The sequence below is a fragment of the Zootoca vivipara genome, chromosome 1 (genome assembly GCF_963506605.1).
Source record: "Zootoca vivipara chromosome 1, rZooViv1.1, whole genome shotgun sequence".
Classification (NCBI taxonomy): Eukaryota; Metazoa; Chordata; class Lepidosauria; order Squamata; family Lacertidae; genus Zootoca; species Zootoca vivipara.
Genome location: NC_083276.1, coordinates 39433044 through 39456193, shown reverse-complemented (window position 1 = coordinate 39456193; position 23150 = coordinate 39433044). Strand labels below are relative to the sequence as shown.

At 44.8% G+C, this 23150-nt stretch overlaps 1 protein-coding gene across 1 annotated transcript in view; it reads right to left on the bottom strand.

The window, feature by feature from the left end:
• The window catches only part of SPRED1 (sprouty related EVH1 domain containing 1), an 82857-nt gene that overhangs the window by 29980 nt on the left and 29727 nt on the right, over positions 1-23150 (bottom strand). The window contains exon 2 of the mRNA XM_060273263.1: positions 9081-9255. Coding sequence (XP_060129246.1) covers positions 9081-9255 — 175 coding nt within the window. The remainder of the gene's footprint in view (positions 1-9080; positions 9256-23150) is intronic.

Below are 23150 nucleotides of genomic sequence, written 5' to 3'. Positions count from 1 at the left end.
CGCCAAGGAAATATGACAGTTCGCGCATATTGGGCGAAATTCACCATGCTGGTGCACAGACTGGGGTGGGTTTTGGATTCGCCTCCCATGCAAGCTGCGTTTTACTTGGGTTTGAGCGAGGAGGTGAAGGATGAACTCTCGAGAGGTCCAAAGCCCAGTACTATGGATCAGCTGAGCAAAGCAGCTCTGGCGGTGGGGGTGAGGCAGGAATCCCGGTGGAACGACAAGCAAGCGACGCGTGCAAAGCGGGCTTGGTTCCCACGGTCGCAGGAGAAGCCACTCCCTCAACAACCCTTTCAGGCCACGCCTGGAGCCAGCCAGGACCAGGAGCCCATGCAGATTGATAGCGCGCGCGCGCGGGCTTTTCAAACCCCAGCGGCGCCAAGACGCAAGGAGGGAAGGGGCGGGAATTGCTTTCTCTGCAACTCACCCCAGCATCTCGTCAGAGACTGCCCACATCGCAGGGAGTGGCAAGGAAAGGCGGGAACGGTGGTGCCCTCCCCCACTGACGCAGCACCACAGCAGGGAAACGGGAAAGCCTGGCTGCAGGAGACAAGGGGCAGCAGCCAGGCACAGTCAGCAGACAACAGCCCCAGCCCGCCCACCCGCACAGAGAGGTGCAGAGCCAGCCCACCCCTCCCAGAGCAGGAGTGGTTCTAGAAGTCACGCTAACGCTCCCAAATGGCTATCCCCTGACGGTCCTCGCCTTAATTGACAGTGGGGCGTCCGCCAACTTCTTCTCGAGAAGCTTTGCAGAAGAGCACCAAATCCAGCTTTTGCAGTTGGATTTTCCTCTGCACGTAGCAACCATTGACGGCAGGGAGCTGCTGGGCGGGGCCATCACACATCAAACCCCCCCCATGAGAATGACGGTGGGAAGGCACTCAGAGACACTGGCATTCAACGTCACCACCATCTCAGACCCCCCCATCGTCTTGGGCATGAGCTGGCTGGCGCGCCACGACCCCTCCATCAGTTGGCACCAGAGGTGCATCACGTTTGGGTCAGACTTTTGTCTGGAACATTGCATGCAGCACCAACCAGGGGAGGGGCCTCCGATAGCCACGGTGGCCACCATGCATATCAAAGGGGGTGAGGCAATACCCAAGCAGTACTGGGACCTGCAGGAGGTCTTCAGCGAAGCGGAGTCCGACCACCTACCCCCGCACAGGCCTTTTGACTGCCAGATCAACCTGGTGCCAGGGGCGACGATACCCCCAGCCAAGCTGTACGCCATGTCAGACCAGGAGCTGGAGGATCTGCGCGCTTTCATCGACAAGAACCTCAAGCGGGGGTTCATAAGGGAAAGCAAGGCAGCAGGGGGCAGCCCGGTCTTCTGGGTGGACAAGAAAGACACGCAACAGCGCCGTCTTGTGGTGGACTTTAGACGGCTGAATTCGGTGACAGAGCCCGTGGCTTTCCCCATGCCCAGAGTGGATGATCTCCTGACAGCGGCACGCAGGGGCAAGATTTTCACCAAGCTGGACCTAAGGGGGGCGTACAACTTGATCAGGATCCGGGAAGGAGATGAATGGAAAACCACGATGTTCACGCCTCTGGGCTCTTTTGAATATCTGGTGATGCCCTTCGGTTTGCAAGGGGGCTCAGCATGCTTCCAGGCCTTCATGCACCACGTCCTGGGGTCCCTCCTCTTCAGGAAATGCTTGGTCTTCCTAGATGACATCCTTATCTACTCGAATGACCCAGTGCAGCATGTGAAAGATGTCAGAGAGGTGTTGCAACGCCTGAAGGAGAACCACCTGTATGTGAAGCTGGAGAAGTGCAAGTTTCACACCAAAGAGGTGGACTTCCTGGGCTACAAGCTGTCAGACAAGGGGCTGGCGATGGACAAGGACAAGGTGCAGGCCATCCTGGACTGGCACAGCCCCAGGACGCGCAAAGATGCCCAACGCCTACTAGGCTTCGCTAACTTCTACAGGAAGTTCATCAAGAACTTCTCTCGCGTTACGGCTCCCATCACGGACTGCCTGAGAGGCAAGCAGAAGTTCAAGTGGACACCAGAGGCGCAAGCAGCGTTCGAAAGCCTCAAGAGAGTGTTCGCCTCAGACCAAAACCTGTTCCATGTGGTGCAGGACGCGCCCCTACGCATTGAGACAGATGCTTCTGAAAAAGCTGTGGGCGCAATTTTGTTGCAACTGGACGCCAACAGGGAGTGGAGACCCTGTGCCTTCTTCTCCAGGAAGCTGACACAGCCTGAACGCAACTACACAGTGTTTGATAGGGAACTTCTTGCGATCTACGCTGCGTTCCAGCACTGGCGACACTTCCTGGTGGGCGCGAAGCACCCCATCCAGGTGTGCACAGACCACAAGAACCTGGAGTTCTGGAGAACTGCCAGGGTGCTCAACCAGCGGCAGATACGGTGGGCAGAGTTCTTCTCGAACTTCAACTTCTCCATCCACTACATCCCGGGGGAGCAGAATGTCAGGGCGGATGCCCTCTCCCGCAAGCCAGAGTACATGGAGGAGGAGGCGCCACCAGCCCCAAGGCACATTTTCCCCCCGTCGGCATGGTCCTGCGGAGCAGCTGTGGTGAGCGAGGCAGAACTCACAGCACTGACGGCAGCGGATGAATTTGCCAACCGCATCTTCAGAGAACTGAGAGGGGGGAGGGAGCAGGCAAAAGACTTTGCAGAACGCAGAGGGCTGCTTTTCTACAAGGGTGCGCTGTACCTACCCACCACCCAGCTTCGACGTACGGTCCTCAAGCAGATGCACGACAACCCTACAGCGGGGCATTTTGGAAGGGACAAAACCGCTCACCTAGTCATGAGACACTTCTGGTGGCCAGGGGTGCGGGAAGATGTTCGAGACTATGTAAGGGGCTGTACCACCTGCCAGCGGGCGAAGGTGGTCAGAGCAGCGCCACCAGGGTTGCTGGAGCCCTTAGCCACACCACACAGGCCGTGGGAAGTGGTGTCCATGGACTTCATCACAGATCTGCCTTCGTCCAGGGGTAAGACTGCAGTGTTGGTGGTGGTGGACCTTATGTCCAAAATGTGTCACTTTATACCGTGTGCCAGGGCAGTCTCGGCAGAAGAGACAGCCAAACTGTTTGTTGATCACATTTTCAGACTGCATGGATTACCTTTAAGGGTTATTTCGGATCGTGGCCGCCAATTTGTTTCCAGGTTCTGGCGGCGGCTCATGAACCTCCTGCAGGTGGAGGTCAGCTTGTCGACGGCTAGACACCCGCAGACCAACGGACAAGCGGAGAGGGTCAACGCCATTCTGCAGCAGTACCTGAGATGCTACGTCAGCCAGCGGCAAACGGACTGGGTGGATCGCTTGCCACTAGCAGAATTTGCCTACAACAATGCAGTGCACGTCTCCACAGGGGTGTCGCCCTTTAAGGCCAATTACGGGCGCGACCTCAGATCTTTCCCAGAGAGGGAGAGGGAGGAGGAGGAGGAGGAGGGCCCACAGGCTGAGGATTGGGCAGAGGAACTGGAGACGGTGCACCAGCAGCTCAGAGAACACTTGGAGAGGGCCAAGGAAGCGTACAAAAAGGGGGCAGATCGCCACAGGCGACAAGGGGAGGTCATCAGGGTGGGGGACAAGGTGTGGTTGTCCTCGGAGGGCCTTCCCACCAGAGGGAGGTGCAAAAAGCTGGCACCCAAAAGGCTGGGCCCCTTCACGGTCACGCAACAGGTAAACCCGGTGGCATACAGGCTGGCACTGCCAGAGGACATGAGGGTGCATCCAGTGTTTCATAGATCGCTGCTGTCGCCGTACAGGGAAAGCAGCAGGCTCCGAGACAGCGAACAAACCCCCGAGGGAGGGGGGGAGAGGGAAGGCAGGGAGCAACTCAATGAGGCCACGGCCATCCTGGATTCAAGGTGGGGGGTGGGGGGACTGGAGTACCTCATGGCATGGGAGGATGCTCCACCGTCCCAGAATGAATGGGTCCCAGCCACTCAGATACAGGAGGAATTCTTGGTGGAAGAATTTCACGCCCTCTTTCCCCACAGACCCAAGCCCTGGCACATGGAAAGGGAGGGGGAGGAGGAGGAGGCACGGGAGAGCAGCTCACCATGGCGCTGGGAAGCGGAGTTTGAGGAACCAGAGGATGAGGTATGGGTGTCACCGAGATCCACCCAGTCAGAGGAAGGAGCAGATTGGCAGAACGTTTTTACCCCCACCAGCTCTGACGCCACGGACTTTTTGGGATTCCCGTCCGCCCAGGCGGAAGGGGGGGGCTCGCAGGACTGGGGGGAGGTATTCACACCAACGGGCTCGGAGAGCACTGAGTTCTTAGGCTTCCAGTCGTCACCGACACATGGGGGGGGCCTGGGGAGGGGTGAAGGAGAGCTTGGGAGGGGGGTGGATGTGAGGGACAGGGGATATCGCGAAGTCCCTCCCCTCCTGAGTTCAAGCCCGTCCCCGAGCAAAGGGGAAAGCAGGGAGAGTTCCGATTCCAGTGGGGAAGCAGGAAGTCGTGTCCGAGGCTCAGGCAAGGTAGAGGAGCCAGGGTCCCAGGTGGGACAGGAAGGGGCAAGCAAGGGGGGAAGACCCATCCCTCCAACTCCAGAATTACGCAGGAAGAGGAGGGGCAAGAGGATGGGTCTGCCAAAGCTTTTGTGTTGGAGAAAGACGCGCCAAAAGCCATTAGGAGGTTCTGAAACCGACTGACAACATCGCTCCGTGTAAATAGCAATGACTTGAGCACTGTAAATACGCAGCACCAATAAAAGAATAAAATGCAGAGCTGCGTAGCGTCGTTACTCTGAAGTAGTCCACTCCGGCCACTGTGACACCACCTTTTTTGGCCAAATAACGTTGCGAAAATTAAGGTGCGTATTATATTTGATGGCACGTTTACATTCGCCGGCAAATACTTTTTTGGTTTCAAGGTTCTGAAAAATGAGGTGCACGTTAGTTTCGATGGCACATTAGACTCAAGTGAATATGGTATATCCTTGACTATCACCCCACAGCATCTGGTAATATGCTTAAGCCCGCCTCAAATTCTAGCCAATACCACTGTTTCATCTGTAAAGGTAAAGGTAAAGGGGCCCCTGACCATTAGGTCCAGTCGTGACCGACTCTGGGGTTGCGGCACTCATCTCGTGTTATTGGCCAAGGGAGTCGGCATACAGCTTCCAGGTCATGTGGCCAGCATGACAAAGCCACTTCTGGTGAACCAGAGCAGCACACAGAAATGCCGTTTACCTTCCCGCCGGAGTGGTACCTATTTATCTACTTGCACTTTGACGTGCTTTTGAACTGCTAGGTGGGCAGGAGCTGGGACCGAACAACAGGAGCTCAACCTGTCGTGGGGATTCGAAACGCCGACCTTCTGATCGGCAAGCCCTAGGCTCTGTGGTTTAACCCACAGCGGGACCCGCACCCTTGTTTCGCCTGTACTAACCAATTATTTCTGTTCCCACGCTAAGGTCTGCCACACACACAAAAAAATAGAAATCTATCTATATCTATCTGGAACACATTGCTTCATGTCATTGGACATGTCATCTCTCAAGATACTCATTCAAAAATGTAAGAATAATTTTCAGCACTACAAATAAAACCCGACCCAAACCACATTCATGAAAAGATTTACATCACATATCAGCAGCTCAGCTGGTAGCATGAACACAGGAGATGGTCTTACAGGATAGCAATGCATATTAAAAGAAAGCCTTATGAGTAGTTTAAATGGCGGAAACATTATTTAGGACACAAATTATTTATTATTAATTGAGTTTGTGTATTGCCCTTCAACTGTAGAGCTCAGGGCTATTCACAACATAAAAATACAAGATAAAAAACACAAAATGCACAATAATAACAAGAATACCCCCCAAATACATAAATAAATATACCCCCAAATAAATATTTATTTATTTCTTTGGATTGCCATGTGCTGGGTGGTGGAAGTGGCTCCTACAAGGCTGGCGTTAACAAATTTAGGGACCAAACCACAGGGGCAGGGACTGGCTATGAAGATATTTTACAGTGGGGATGCTGACTGAATGGCTTGAACTTATGTGGCTGGCTTCTGCCCTTGTGGAAGGGCCCTGCATATGTAATCCCAGCTTTGAGGGAGCCAATCTTGGAAGTGACTTCAATTAGGTTTCAGGTAACATTTAAAGGGCTCCTGGTTTCCAGTGATTCTGTGGGTAGTTGTATCGAACACGCATTAAGCAATTCTGTATAGGCTTCCGGATTCAGCGCCAGCGTCGATCGGCGGGGTTTCGTCTCGTCTCCGAGACGGCCCGTCTCTGCTAGGAGTGGGGAGGGCAGCGAGAGCAACGCTGCGCCCCTTAGAACCTCGGGAAGGGCGTCCCGAGGGCAATTTGCTCGGCACAGACCCAATCCGGACTCCCCAACTCTTCGGTTAGCTCTAATAAGAGCTCCGGAGCGAGGAGGGTAGAAGTCGCGGGGGCCATTTTGAGCGGCAACGTTATTCTAGCAGGGAGAAGCTTCAAGCCGAAGGCGGAGAGCGCTGGATTCTTCCGAAAATAAAACGATTGGAAAAGACTGTAAGTAACCTCACGATTTGGATTATAAAACAATTTGGTCTGGGAGAGAGGGGAGAAAAGAGGAAGCCACCCCCCCCCCCACGGCAACAAAGAGACAGTAAATAGAAACCCGAAGCCATAAACAGAAGATTTGTAATTCAAAAGGATCCCTCAAAGGCATCAAAGAGAATATCCCCTTTGATGCAGGGTGAAAAGGGGAGAGAGACTGTGGTTTATGACTGCCCTGCAGCAATGAGGTAAAGCCTAAGAAAAACCTTTCTTTCCCTCGGGAGCCGGCAGCCTAGGCAATTCAGTGAGTTGATCAGGATTTATAAGTCAATTTTTACTTCACTTTGTATTTCTGGACTTTGTGGAATTTCTTTTTTGGCTTAAGTGCTTGTGAAATGTGAGTTCGAACTTTATTGTTAACAAGACTTGAAGAATGCAGCCAGCTTGTTAAAATGGAGTCGAGAAAATAAACTGTGATCATATTCCACCCCACGTGATAAGTTTTGACCTTGGCAGGACTGAAATATGTCAACAAAAAAGTGTTCCCCTGAGTTCCAGCGGTCTGTTTTGACCTTAATGTGGGAAACAAGAATAGAGTTATGTCAAGAGGAGACACGACGACAGGAGTTACAGCAGAAATTTCAGGAGGTGATGGCGGAATATGATTTTCTAGGAGATGAAGCTTTTGACACTGAAAAAGAGCAATGTGAGAATGACAATGATGGGGAAGGAAAAGATGAAGATGAGGACTGTGATGATTCAACACAAAATGAAACACACCATGAAAAAAATGATGACTCTACTCTACAAAAAGTTGGATGGAGTGCCCTGTCTTTGAGGGGGGCACGATTGGTATTATTGGAACTCCAGAACGCCCACAGGGAAGAAGGAAAAAATATGCAGAGAAGAGAAGAAATTCAGGGGTCCTGTATGGTGACCTGGATGGCAAGAGACTGTAAACAGGGGGTGGGGTGAAGGGAAAGTGATGTTGTGATTATAAGGATGGATTAACAGGTTTATAACTGGTCTGCTGATTTTGGAATTTGCTGGATTGGGGGGGGTGGAGCCGGTAATCGGGGATGTAAGGTTAAATTGAGAATAGTTATAGTTTTAAAAGTGAATGGATTTTGGAAAATGTGAAAATATGGAGGCTTATAGAGGGAGAAAAAAAAAATTAGGCACGGGAAGAGAAAATGGGAGTTTGAATTTTCAGTGATTTGAATATTAGATGAAAATGTTAACAATTGATTTATAAGTTGTATAAGATACAAAGGTGTATTTTTATAAAGTAAGAAACTGTTGCAGATGATAAAAAAGGGATGAAAACCGGGGAAGGGGGGGAGGGGAAGCCCATAAAATATGGTTTTTCAACTATGAATGCAAGAAAAATTTTTCTGTTTTGTATTGTTTTTTTCTTTTTCTTTTTTTTCTTCGCCCTTTCTTTTTCCCCTTTTTTTCCTATTTCTATTTTTCTCTTTTTTTGGTATAACAATAGATGGTTGGATGGATGTCCTCCTGCGTACTGCCCTGGTTTGCTGGAGCTCCCTGGTGGCAGGGGGGGGCTTTGGGGTCAGGGGAGGGGGAGGAGGACAGAAATCCAAGCATAAAATGGACCATTTCTGACTGTTCACAAACATGGGATACTTCTGTGGCAGGGGAGGACCCATGTGGGTGGGTAGGAAGGAGGTGGAAAAGGGGTTTAAGTATGTACCGTTTTTTTGTTTTTTTGTATTTTGTAAAATTAATAAAAAGTATGTTTAAAAAAAAAAAAAGCAATTCTGTATAAAACACAAAGTTGTTGTCCTGTTTGCAGAAGCACTTCTGATCCAAATGAGGCATCCACTGATGTAAGAAAAAGGAAGGCAACTTTGGGCAGTCCCCCGGAAGTCTCTGCACCACCTTCCATGTTGCACGGAAAGGTCCCTGAACTATCGGGAACAGATTTGGGTTGCAGGGTGCTGCAATGGGAAAGTGGAATTGGCAAAAAGTGCCCGCACCTGTGCAATGCTTCTGTTCTGGCACAAACTTTTGCTTTTAACTTGTTTTTATTTTTTTATGATTTTACTGTATGGTTTTATAGTTTTTCATTGTTGCAAACTGCTGTGATATATTGCTGTGAGTGGTATATAAATATTTTATAAATGAATGAAACTCTGTTTCCATGTAAAATTAATGTCATATTTATGCATTCTATCCCACCATTTCTAGTTCTTAAACGTGATTAGTTTTAAGTTTGCCAAAATGATTGAAGCCCAGTTTGAATTGGTCTAGCTTTAAAAATAGAACTTGGTGTAACAGTATTCTAGACTACATTCCTATTCTTATTGTTTTGTTTTATAGCTTTACTGTGATTTTTTTATAGCCTAGTGTGAAATATTATTTGGGTTATGAAATGAGAGGCAATTTTTAAAAATTAAAATAAACACTCTCCTCTGTCTCAGACATTTGCTTGTTTTTGTTATTTTTGTCAATTAACAAAATGAAACTATTATCATAAAAGTACCTGACTCCCAAAATGTCCAGATTAGAAAGATACACAGAAATATGAATGTTCATAATGGCACAAGAAAGAAACAGTTGTCTTTACCGTTTTATCCCTGAGACGCTCCCCATGTATAAGAAAATCAGCACAGCCATTTTCTTCCTGGTGAATGACTTTGAAAACGGTGACATAGCTTAGTCCACCCCCTCCAAGTGGTAACCATCCACCGCTTGAGTCATCACGGGTCATCACCACAGCTCGCACACGGGCATAACTATTACTGAAAGAGAGAGGTGAGAAAAAGCAGTTAGCTTCTCCATTTAGTTGAATGTGATTTAAACATTCACAGTAGTGTCATTTGCACTTGTCTATGGGAGACCAGCTTCTCTCTGATGGAAAGCTGGAGGGGGAAGAGTCAGAGAGAGAGTCAGAGAGAGAGAGAGAGAGAGAGAGAGAGAGAGAGAGAGAGAGAGAGAGAGAGAGAGAGAGAGAGAGAGAGAGAGAGAGAGAGAAGCTGAACAGCTTAGGGAGGAGTTACCCAGTTACGAGATAATGACAAGGGAGCCAGAAGGGAGGGGGCAGCTAGTCGAGACATGACTTGAGAGTGTGGGCACCCCCCTCCCCACGAACTTGGGAGGTCTGAACGAACATATCAGAGAACAAAGGAGTCAGAGGGAGGGAGGGACTTTCCGTTGGAGCCTAAAATGCTGCAGAAGTCGGAAGTCGGATTTAGAGTAGCCAACTGCCCTCCTTGCGGAGAGCTGTGTATTTGTGCTTGCAACATGATGCTGTAATAAAAGGACTATATCAACTGCTCGTCAATTCTTATCTGTGATGTTACCGAAGGAAGAGGACTCTCCACACGTGAGAGCACTATTCAAAACATTCACATCTTCAACAACACTACTTAAATGCACACTTCTTAGCAATTCAGAGGTCTAAATAGGAAACTACCGTATGCTGTGTGGAGACCCCCCCAATTTATGCATGCACCTGTATTTTATGATTCCGATGGTTTAGGCAGAGGTTCTGGTTTTTTATATATATAGATGTATAGATAATTCTTTTTCTGATAGTGTTTGTATGGTTTTGTCATGGCCTGTGGCTAGTACAATAAAGCTTCTTACTAATATTTAATTTGCCTTTTGCAATTCTCTCCCTAGCTACAGTTGCGGTTTACCAGATCCTTCTAACTGAGTGGACTATTCAACATTCCTGGCTTGTCCAAAAATGTTCAGCAGAGTGCTACACAGTGCAGTAGTAAGCCAAAAATCTAGGTGATACACCACTAGGTCTTCAAGAAGTGTTTCCAAGGCTTAGTCCTCAAGCTATTTGCATGAATTCCTGATGGTATTGATTTTAAAAAAAAAGGATGCTGACAATTTATTGACTGAAAAAAAAAGTCAAAACAATGTAAAAAAATCTGGTCTCACCAAACTCAAAATACCAGGGTGGTTGTGACAGCCTTGCATCAGAATGTGTGGCAAGGCAGTATCACTCACTACTGGTAACCATGACAACAGTGTTGGCAGAAATGGTCCTGTTTGTATTCAGTTGTGCACTGTCTTAATTTGGTAAGAAATGAATGGGTACAGATTGGATCAAAATACTCCACTGCACTAAAGCCTAAACCAAGTAAAAGATCATTATGTTTGCACATTTGCTTCCTAAGAAGAGCCACTTAAAATTGTCCAGCAAGCTTCTCTTATCACATTTTCAACTCCCCCTTTGCCCTTATAATGGTTAAAAGGAGTTACTTTATTGCTGTTCTACACTGGTAGGGCCATGCATGTAAGATCAGAGCCTTTTATATCAGGGTAGTCTGAAACAGCCACTATATCCTCCAATTACCACTGATCAGAATCACATGAGACTTCAACAGAAGGAAAACTCTCTTTAACTGATAAAGGTTACCTAGACATTGTTTGTTATACCCAAATACATTTGTACTTGTATTTAGATATTTTGTTGTACAGAATTGCTAGAATTGGGAAGTCTAGCAGTGGGACTGAAAGAAGTGGTGGACTCACTGCCACATCCCAAGCCTTGCTGCTCTGATAGGGTTGCCAGACTCAATAGAGGACAGGACTTCTGTGCCTTTAATTGCCCTGCTCTGTTTTGAGTCTGGAAACCTTAAAGAGAAACCGGCAGACCCTTTGCTTGGAAATTAAACAAAGGGTCTGCTGGTTTCTCTTTAAGGTTTCCAGACTCAAAAGAGAGCAGGGCAATTAAAGCCACAGAAGTTCTGTCCTCTATTGAGTTTGGCAACCCTAGGTGCTCATGCTAGCCATGGTGGAATGTGGGGTACCCCTTTTCTATTTTTTGCACCAGCTCCACACACACACACACACACACACACACACACACACACACACCAGCATGTTTCCCTAAAACACATGCAAAAGTGGAGCAAATGGAAACATAAAGTTCAAGAATTCGTATAATTTTTACTCTCAACCATCACAAGTTTCAAAGGGTACGGTAATCTATACTGCTAATTCCACCGGAAATCATAATAAATTAATCACACAGTCTTTTTAATGAGAAAATAGACTCTCATCCTGGTTTAAATGAGTTCCTGATCTGCAACTCATGCATTACACATTCCCTAGCACTAAATTTCACTGAAGTTTCTTAAGGAGTGTCAAGGAAGTCTTTAAAAGCTCACTTACAGATTTGTGTTTCTAGTTTTAAGGGAGTGCCCATTCTTACTTGAGAAGCCCCAAACCATCATGCTGATTGTTGTGATGGAACTGTTGTGCAATCACAGTGAGACAAGATGACAGAGATGGAAGTCAGATCAGAGAAAGATCCTTTATTTCTATAGGCATACCTTCATATAAGCATTTTTAAACTTTTTGTATTTCACCCTTATTTTATATAACTTTTTCTCTGTCTCTCTCACACTGTGTACTTATGCAAGATAGATCTTTAACATCAACTGTTATTCTTGATAAACAGTCATCATCATCGTCATCATAATCAAAGAAGCTATCCTTTGATTTTGCAGGCCCTATTATGTATGCGCAAATAGCTATTGTTGCCTTAATGTTTGCAACTTTTTCCCAGAGTGAAGTACCTCTTAGTTTTATTAAATAACCCATAGACGTTTCCAATATGTCAATTAAAGTTACAAAGGTCAGAGTTGAAAGGATTGTATACATGCCTCATCTTTCTAAAATGTCTAGAGGATGTTGAGTTTATTTGTGTTTCTATTCTTTTATCTGACAAGCCTAAGTTTGGGATGTTGACGAATGTCAGTTTTCACAGAACAGACTAGAAAAAGGAATTCCAAATATGACATTCTCCCCCTTAAAGCAGGAAAAAGGATCTCCTGTCCTCAACTTCAGAAGGAAAGTAAATTCAGTAAAGTTCCAAGTTAATGGTCTATTTTTCCTTCTCTCATGCAAAGTAGTTATACAGAATACTATTCCAGTTTAATTAGGCAAAATGCTATGAACCTGCTTCTGTCACTATGAGCTCAAGAGGAACCCAGCAATCCAGAAGAGGAGAAACATGAATTAATGAGCAAACTAAATAGTAAAGGCTTTTTCTTTGCTACAATTCTACTCATAAAACTCATCGTTATGTAGAATTAGCTTACATTTCAGGTAGGATCCATCTATCTATTCAGTCAGTATCTTGAAATATTTTGGTTTGGTGAGAAAGTAAGAAGAGGAGAAAAGGAGTGACAGACCAATTCAACTGCTTGGTTGCACTATAAAGAAAATTCAAATTTGTACCGAGAGACTCTGAATGCAAAGTACTCTTTGGCAAGCTTTTCCTTTGCCTGACTTGTACATGAAGAAAGTATTTCTTCTTCTACTCTGCTTGTTACAGTACAAACCTGAAACCCATCTTCTGTGATCTTGAGGTGTGGAAGCCTCTGCTGCATAATGAATCTCTCACTTGGGCTGTCATTATCATAATCAACTGTTTTCAGCAAAGAATAAAAATAAAAAAATTCACAGATGCACCTCCCTTCTTCCTGAGAGAATCCAACGCAGCAAGTATGAGCACAGAATTCAAATCTGGGAAAGAGTGGGGGCCTGCTAGGACAATATTTCATCTGCCCTCTAGGGAGGATTGAGAACAAGTCATGGGGTCCCTCCCTCCCTTTCCTTTCCCAAATCCTGAATGCCAAATAATCACTAGGAAATGCTGCACTTGTTGGAAACTGCAACATTATGGTTCAACTAAATGCAAGAACAACTTCAGTCTGCGTGAATCACAGGAAATAAATTGTGGGAATTCGCCTTGCCATTTTCTTTTGCGCTTCTCTCCTTTTGTTGCTTCTGTCTGCTCAGTACCTTCTGCAGTCGCCACCTTCAATTCACTCTTGTAATCAGTTCTTAACAGTGTGGCCCCACTCTCCCAATGAACAAGAAGCTCCTTGTACCCCCAAGCCTGCTGTGCTCCTTCTGTTGAACGTATTTAGCCATATCCTTGGTGTGGGTGAATTGCCTTTGAAGAAGAATGAGTTGGCTGACCATATTGCTGTCAATATATTGCTTCTCAACCATCTACCTGGCAAAAGAACACTTGTACCTCCCACTCACTCTCAGAAACTCCCAGCATCACCACATTACTGCCTGTGATGCCCTGCTCTGGCTCGCCCAAGTACCTTCTTCTCATTGAGGAACCCCTAGGGTTTCCTGGATCACAATTTGACAATCGCATTAGGAGAGTAATGAAAGTATAGCATCTTTTTTTCTTTTTTGCTGGAGCAAAAGGAGGACACTACTTACAACAACTTGATTCACTATGCTTCTCACTTAACAGAAAGATAACTTTATCTATGTTTCTGTACCAGACCCTCTAAGATCAAAGTGGAAACACCACATCCTTTCCTGGTTTCAGCCACTGCTCCAACCTCTTCTGAAAATGATCGCAGTAGTTTGGAAAAAATGCTAACCAATTATCCTATGGTAGCAGCTGTCATAAGGGCTGCCTTGTGGGGGGTCTGTTAATGTGCAGACAATTTTGATCTACTCGATTCTGGTATATCTTTCACCCTCTGCTTATGAGATATTGGTATTTTCTAGCTTATGAGATATTGGGTTTTCTAGTCCACCCAAATGACAACTCGTGTTCTGATCCTGACAAGATTCCGGACGCAACCCGCACAGCCTATGGACAATTGCTTAGTATGTAGGACATTAAACAATACTTCCAGTTCCCTCAGACAAATAGGTCAGATAGCAGTACAAGATGTTCCGCTAGCTATGTCACAGATGTACTTGCTGAAGCGAAATTCTAACCTCTGGCCAGCAAAAAGACAGGTCTCCCAAGAGCAGTCAAAGATAAACAAGGCTACTTTTATTTTGGGAAGGGGGATCTTTATTTAAGGAAGAGGAAGGAAGTCTCTGTTGTCAGCCTGCACCAAGCGGGGGAAAGGCCACCAAGAAGCCTATATCCCGGAACAGAAAGTCTTTGTGCTGTGTTTGCTAGATTTTAACCCAATGACAAAGGGGCTCCTTCTTTTAAAAAATAAATAAATTGTATTGCTTCCAATTCCATATCAGATGGTTTTACAAATGAAACTGTATCATTATAAAAGTTTCCTACATTCCATCACCTTCTAGCCCAGGGTGACCAACAAAACCAATGCCTGAGATCTGTGGCAAGGACTGGCTTGAGTCTCAGTAGTGCCTTCCAAGTTTTATGAGAGCAAAGTAAAGGGGCTGAGGTTTGGGACATACTGTAGTTGGGAGGGGACAAAACTGGGATTTCCAGGGCCTGTATATCCTCTATTCCCATGGTGTCCATCAATACTTTTATCCAACTCGTAAACGTAAATGACTACCATTAAGTTCTATTGGGAAGAAGCACAAAACCCTGGGGAAGTATTGCAAATGCCCACCACCATTAATACTGGTTGGCCTAGCCACTGCCACTGTGAACCAATTGGAATAGAGCTGAAATCCTACTTCTGGTTAAACATTCAATATTTTCTAGCTCAGGTTTCCTGCTCATAAAGATGACATTTAAGACCTAAAAGGCATGCGCTACAATCCAGCTCACAAAAGATAAAGGCTTTTGAGCTATGCCTGGATGAAAATCTACATTAATAATATACAGAGCTTCAATCAAGAGTGGGATATAAATATATTAAATAAACTGATTTATTTAACTCTCAAAGAAGTGGAATAGATTCAAGAGGCTTAGTATCCTCATTCATAGGAGAAAAGTCAATACCACCTCTCCGATATGCCTAAAGATAGCAGCTGTATGATATATCAGGTAAAGAAGTACGGTAGTTAGAGCAGGCATCCCCCAAACTGCGGCCCTCCAGATGATTTGGCCTACAACTCCCATGAGCCCTAGCTAGCAGGATCAGTGGTCGGGGAAGATGGGAATTGTAGTCCAAAACATCTGGAGGGCCGAAGATTGGGGATGCCTGAGTTATAGAATAAGCAGTCCATTTCATAAAGTTCAGTTTAGATGTAACACACATACCACTCTTCCCTGGTGGACAAGAAGAGGCATAGCTGTCAAGTTCTCCCTTTTTTAAAGGGAAATTCCATTATGCTGAATAGGCTTCCTCGCGAGAAAAGGGGAAACTTGACAGCTATGAGAAGAGGAGATCTGAAACTTCTGCTTCCATTCTAAATGAACAATTGTTTCCACATGTCTGAAAAAGAAAACCATGGTTGGGCAATATGTTTGCAGAACAAGCCTGAATCTGAAGCCATGGTTTGCTCCTGGTTTGTTCCTAGAGTCTGGATACCACAGGGAACTGTGACTTGTTTAAAATGGGAAGTGAATGATTCTAATTTTTCTCCTTCAATGGCATGAGAAAAAGGAGAAAGCATGCAAATCTAAAGCTGCATTTGCTTTTAATTTCCTGTTACATCCTGTTATGTTACAAGCTAGTGTTTAAAATCCTAACCAACGTAGGCTCTAAAAACATGAGAGATCCCCCTCCTTCCCTATGGACCCTCTTGGGTGTGACAATCTCTTGGTACTTCCGCTGCCCTCAGAAGTTCAGGGGTGGCAGCGGCCTGGGAGAGCCTATTCTCTGTGGCAGCCCCAACAAATTCCCTTCCCATGGAGATATACATCTGTCATCTTCATTATACAGTTTTCGGTGAAGACACATCTCTTTACTCTGGCCTTTGATGCCTGAGATGTGTTTTTTTCAGGACCCACGCTACTCCTGCGACTGTAATTTGTTATAATTTTTAATACTGAATTTTAAAACAACAACACAACAACGATTTATTATTTATACCCCGCCCATCTGGTTGGGTTTCCCCAGCCACTCTGGGCAGCTCCCAACTGATTAAAAACAGAATAAAACATCAGATATTAAAAACTTCCCTAAACAGGGCTGTGACAGCATTGTTGTGACATGCTGGTGAAGGGTGAGCAATAAATCTAAACAACAACAACAACAACAACAACAACAACAACAACAACAACAACATATTCTAATGAAGAGTGGCCCTCTTGTCTTAGAAAGAGGTTTCAAATTTACAAAAGGGAAGAAAAACCCAACATTTAAAAATGGAAGTAGCGCTGGGATAAGTTAAAGCTATGATTGATTTATCCACACGGCCTCATAAGGACATACCGTAACAACAGGCCTGAGGTCCATCTAGTCCAGTGTCCTATTTCACATAACGACCAACTAGATCCCTCTGGGAAGCCTATAAAAGTAATAGTCTTTTTCTGTTCCAGATCCATGGCAACTGGTATCCATCTGGTTCCTAAACCTCCAGAGCATTTTTTATTTTTTTAGTGGGGGAGAGTGCTAAAGGCTTGGGGGTGCAAAATGGCAAAAATTAACTCCCCTTCTCTTCTGTTAGTGGAAATGATCTTCACTGAATCAAAATGCTTGTGCTCATTTAAGGGCACCCACTGGAAACAATTCTCAGTTCTCGTATTCTTGCTCTAAATGAAGTAGCACAAACTCTTACGGATGAGCAGAGGAAAGCGAAAACTCACATTATACGAGTTTTTACTCTCTCTTTTTTTTTACATTTTCAGCTGCTCTTATTTCCACCATTTGCATGTCTCATTTTATCAATTTATACTCACTGAACATGTGCTTACTAGAGAAGCACCTGTGCACATGTGGTAGAAAAAACAAATGAAAACGATTTCATTCACAATACAGATTTGTTATTCTTAATATTAATTCCCCAAGCCAGCACAGTTCCTAAACTCAGAAATACAAGGCTATGTAACTTTCCCAGCCAATTTACCAAACCTAGAACAAGTACAAGAACATGGACTTTGGCAGACTTGACTGAAGCTAAAGAAAACTGACATAAAAAAAGTACTTTAACAACACCCAGCCTGAAAGGAAATACGTTGTTTTCTAAAAATACAGAATAATTATGTTTAGAAAGTCAGATGCTATTCTACTGTCTCCTTCAGAACAGCTCTCACTGCAAGTTACAGAACTCTGGTTTAATGCAAAGCAAATTCTCACTTAGCATTTGTGGTCAGTTTTAATCATTCGTAATTATTTTCACCTCTCAGTACCAGAATCTGGCATGTCAGGTACCGGCACTTTAAAGGTTTTCTTCAGATTAAGGCAACTCTTCCCTGATAAGAGTGTTATATAATCTTTACTACACCGCGAATGAGTTTTTGCAAGGCATTTGTGGTCATTTTAACAAGTAAGCCACAATGATTGTATATGGCAGATAACAAAGTAGCAGTGTTAAAATAAACTAAAAGGGAGCAAGGGGGAAGAAAGGAAGCAAAAAAATGATGTTTAGAAAAAGATTTTACGGTCAGGAATTAATTACTGCTCACCACAGCTAGCAAAACAAATGGGATATTTTTACAAGCCAAGATGATTTGCTATGGCAAGTTAACTGTTGTCCTCGTCCATTATAGGCATTTCTTTGATGAGCCTCACCCAGGAGGTGACATTACAGTGCAGATTGCAGAGGAAAGCAGATACGGTACAACCACGCCCCAACTGCAAAACTGTCACACCTGTTACGTTGACAGCTTTGCTCAAGGTTCAAGAGTTGGGGGTGGGAAGAACCAGGAGGATGGCTGTTGTTTCAGGACCACGGTCAGTCAGATGGCCCCATCATTCTTCACTCAAGTGGAGCCCCTTTCACTCAAGGAACACAGGGAAGGGCTTCTGTCTAAACTGGTTCATTCCATTTTGTCTGCTGTGTGGTATCATTTATAGGCCAATCAGAAGCTATCAGCTGAAGAATTCCATAAACTGGAATCACTTACATTGTATATCCATTGTATATCCTGCTCCATCCCACGGGCCTGAGTAGCTTGCACATATACATTTGAAAAGACAGGATTTATTGTTGGGAGGAGAAATGTGTCTCCAGTTGCCCTTCTTCCTGTGGGTAGTGACTGGTGCCAAACTATTTGTCCCGTCTTCTCTGTAGCAACAGAGCAGCTGACTGTTCCAGGAGACTTATTTCTGGAAGGGAGAAGGAAGCAGGTTCCTGCGTTTTCCCTCACACATCTCATTATTCAACTCCATTGCCTTCATGTTAGGCCATTTTAGCCTCCATCCTCTACATCTGCCTTCCTTAACCTGGTGCCCTCCAGATGTTGTTAAAACTGCAATTCCCATCACCCCCAGTCATTGGCCATTCTGGGAGTTGTGGTCCAAAACACATGGAGGTTGGCAAAGCCTAGATCAGGAGTTGCCAACATTGTGCCTGCAGAAGCCTTCCCTGGTACATATAGGCTCTCCTACCCCACTGCAAGTAAGTCTGAAAGAAGAATTACAGTATATTGTACCCAACAGATGGGTTGCAGTGTATGTTTCCTTGTTATGTATGTGGTGCACACAACAGTTTCTCCTATTTGCCAATGGGCCCATGGCCCCAAAAATATTGGTGATACTTGCTCTACATTATTTAAGTCCTCAGCCTGCTTCCTCTATGAGGTTTTAACTATTTAACACACAAACTGATTATTTTCCCTTCCTGAACAGAAACTGGTTGTGAACTATTTATTTCCCTAAGGAACCAAATGTTCCAAACCGCCAAGCCAGCTCAATCAGCGTTAGTTGTTTCACTGCCACAAATCAAATACATTATATATAGATGATAGATTACATAGATCTATATATAGGTTGAAGAAGCTAATTTATATTAATTGGAAAATACTTGTATAAAATACTTGATCAAAAAGTTCTCCAATTGGGGCACTAGTTTCTTTGGGTTACTTTGGCTGCTAACGTGAGAAAATATTCTTTTCTCTAATATTCTGTTACATTCAACAGACTGGTTGTGTCTGAAAGATAAGTGTCAACGTTATATAGGATGCTAGCCTTCTCTTTGAATCCTTTGAGAGAATATAATCTCAATCTTCTTTCATCAGCTATGTGGAGGAATCCTTAACCAGATTGAATTGAAATAGTGTGTGTGCTCAACTCCTTCACCCCTTCATACGTAAACTCACATGAAGGTGGTCCACACAAAGAAAGGGGTGGTAAAGCCCCACAGCCTATAACAGGTGGCTTCCTCCCGACCTCCCTTCCCACATTAGACACAGATGTCTACAGGGGGAAAGCCTGTGCACAAAATACATGAAGGGGCTTTCGTCCTGTGACGTTTTCCTGCTGAAAACCTCAAGCTGCTATTTGCAGAAAAAAACCAGTCTGGGTTGTGTGGGTGGGTGTGTTCAAACAGCACAGGTGGGGGAAGGTAATTTCTAAATCCTCTGGCTGTGCTTTTTCAGTGGCTAGAGCTGCCAGGCAATCCTGCAGCATGGCACTAATACAGATCGAACAGGGCTGTTGCAAGGATAACTATGAACATATGTGAAGTGCTCTTGGAATGTGCTGGTCAATGCTAGGTATTTATTATTCTCCTCTTCTCCCAGCAAAACCTGCCTATCTGTATGGTAAACAATATCTGCCCACCAGGCCGATGACTCAAATGAGACCTTGGTGCCTTGGCCTCTACCGTCCTCCGTTTCCACCACAGTGCCTTTCGTGCCCACCCCTTATTTACTTTCTCACTGCAGTTGCCACTTACAACCCCATCAGTCTCTCTTCCCATGACCCTGAGACAGACACACCAGTTACCGAAAAGAAGCCACCAAGATAACAGAGCCCTTCCTCTTTTCACTGGGACTTTTCTGCAACCCAGTGCTGATCTCAGCAAAGGGAGGCCAATTGTGCAAGAGAGGCTGTGGGAAGGGAGATGGCAAACAAGGGAGGAAGGGAACACCTAGACTGAAAGAATCTTTAATATCCCTTTGACCCATGCACAGATATAAATGTGAAAGTCACTACGTACTTCTCTTTTGCAGTTTGTTGGCACTGAGTCGTGAGGAGGAGAGGAAGTAAATGTTTAAAGCAGGACATAGGTGAAAGTGACTTGAGAAATATTGATTGGTTCTTCATTAAACTAAAACAACGTGGCACTCTTTATTTATACAGATATCTAATGTTAGTTCCCAAGGCTATTTTGCATGTAGAAGGCAAGGAAGCATACATTTTTTAAGGTGCCTTGGTATATTTATGTCTGTTTACAGAGCCCGAGTCATTCTTTGTATGAGCTTCTCACACACCAGGAAATACACACCAAATCAAACAGTTAAATGCAAATACTCAAATGTAAATAGGGCAGACAAGATCGTATTGCTTAAACAGTTCCAGCCGCGGCAATAGCTAGGTTATGTAACGAGCATTAAAACTACCTCAAATGTAGAGGTCCACAGCACAGAAGGTAAAACATGTGCTATGCCTACAGAAAATTCAAGGTTCAATCCCTGGCATCTCCAGAAAGACCCCTTCCTAAAAACTTGGATCTCTGTGGGTTGAAGACACTTTCCTCCAGTGATTTCACTTCCACTTACAGGATTGATTCCAAATAATAGAAATGTTGACTGTGCCTGGTCTGTGGAATGCCACAAATATTTAACACCTGTATGGAGCTACTGGGGGCCATCATTAGACCTGGAACAAAGCGACACCGGTATAGTGGTACCTCAGGTTAAGAACTTAATTCATTCCGGAGGTCCGTTCTTAACCTGAAACCGTTCTTAACCTGAGGGTACCACCTTAGCTAATGGGGCCTCCCGCTGCCACCGCACGATTTCTGTTCTCATCCTGGGGCAAAGTTCTTAACCCAAGGTACTACTTCTGGGTTAGCGGAGTCTGTAACCTGAAGCGTTTGTTAACCCGAAGCGCTTGTAACCCGAGGTACCACTGTATGCTGATGGGACCCAGCTCAATGTCTCCGCAACATCTTAATTAGAGCTCATGCACATCCTAAACCAGTGTCTGGATGCAGTTATGTGTTGGGTGAAGGCTAATAAACTGCAAATGAATCTTTGCAATGGATGGTTCATTCCCAGGTGTGGGAATTGGGCTGTGCCCCTGCGCCTGTGCACCTCCTCTGAAGGAGCAGGTATGCAGTTTGGGTGTGCCCCTAGATCCATTACTGTCACAAGATACCCAGCTGACATCACTGGCTTTGAGCACCTATGATCAACTTTGGCTACAACAGTTACTGGACAAGGATAACCTTGTCATGGTGGTCCTTGCAGACAGTACTGTAATGTGCTGTACACAATCTAACCTTGTGCCTAATTTGGGAGCTGCAGCTAGCACAAAATGTAGCTGCTTTGGAGCTCAGTGAACACACACAACTTTCGAGTTGCAGATGCACTGGTGTTGTAACATGTGCACTAGCTGCCTATTAGCTGCCAAGTTTTGGTGTTGACATTTGAAACTCCAAACAACTTGAGACCCTGGTACCTAGAAGACTGCTTCCTCCAGACCAAACCGGGCCTTAAGATCTTCCAAGAAAACCTTGCTGGCCACTTTGTGACCAGTGGATTGTCACTTGATGATACAGAAATAAGCTTTCTAAATGCCTCTTAAAGACGTATGTGCTTACCCAGTCCTTTTTTTCTTAAAAATGTTTAGGGGTACTCTCATTTTCCTACTCATATTGAAATACTGCCCCTCAATGAGGTCAAACTTAAGATTCACAAAATGTTTAGGGGTATGCATACCCCTGTGTCCCCCCAGAAAAAAAGCATTGTGTTTACCCACTTTGGCCCCTGGACTCTGATTCCTAATTTTTAATACAACTTTTTACTATATTGAGTTTTATTTATAGTAGACAGTTTTATTCTACTTTTGGAAAGTTTTTGATTGCTCTGTTTTACATCATTTATATTGATTTTTATTATGCTTTATGTAAGCTGCTTAGATGTTTCTTTTTATATTAAGCAGCATATAAATTTTAGAAATAAACAACAAAAAGTGGTACAGTGTGATTACTTGTATACGGAAGTGGTGGACACTAAAAGTTGACAGAGTGATAAGAGACTGCTGCTTCACACTTCATTGGACAAGAGAAGAAAACTATTTTGCTGAAGAATATGGAGAGATGGTAAGAAGTTGTGAGGATGGGAAGAGGTAACCATCAGCCCACCCCAATTGTTTACTTACCTGAGCCTGGGTATATTAAAATGCACTGGAAAGCAGTAAATATCAATCAATATGATTTTGAAAAAACAGCCAAATTAGAAGGGGGAAAAAACCCACTAATAGATGAAACTACAGAAATGTGCACAAACAGTTTTAATAGTACATTTTGCAAATTCAAAGACTAGTGTCTTCCGCAGGAGCAAAAACACTGTCTCTACTTGTTTTATAGCCACAACTTCAACCAGATACTATTTTCAAGTACCGTAAGTTAATTTACCATCTGCATTTTTCCACTTTATTCACAGGCTGGTGCATGCTGAAGCATCCCCCCCCACCATCAGTGACATGAAAGGAAATTAGAGTGTACATATTTGATTTCTATACAACATCACACACCTACATGGCATTCTCCAAAATGTGCACTTGCTGTAACTGTCTGAAGTAGGGAGCAATTAAACCAGTAGCTGTTCACTTTTTACAATGGAGGTGCAGTCACAATTTATATGGAAAGTGCATAAAGCTACACTGGGCCTGGATAATCCATCCAGTGTAATACATTTCAGAATGCATAAAGCAGCACTATTTAATAGCGCTGATGGTTTGTTGTCTCTGGCTCGTCTCTAACACACACTGGTTTTCTCTACATTTAGTTTTGCTATTTCCTAACTTGTTTTCTTCCCGAAAACGGAAATATAGGTTCACTTGTATAAATAAATATACGGACCACCACAAGACATCCTGAAGCCCTCTCACTACAGTGTATCTAGTATTTCAGTGGGTCC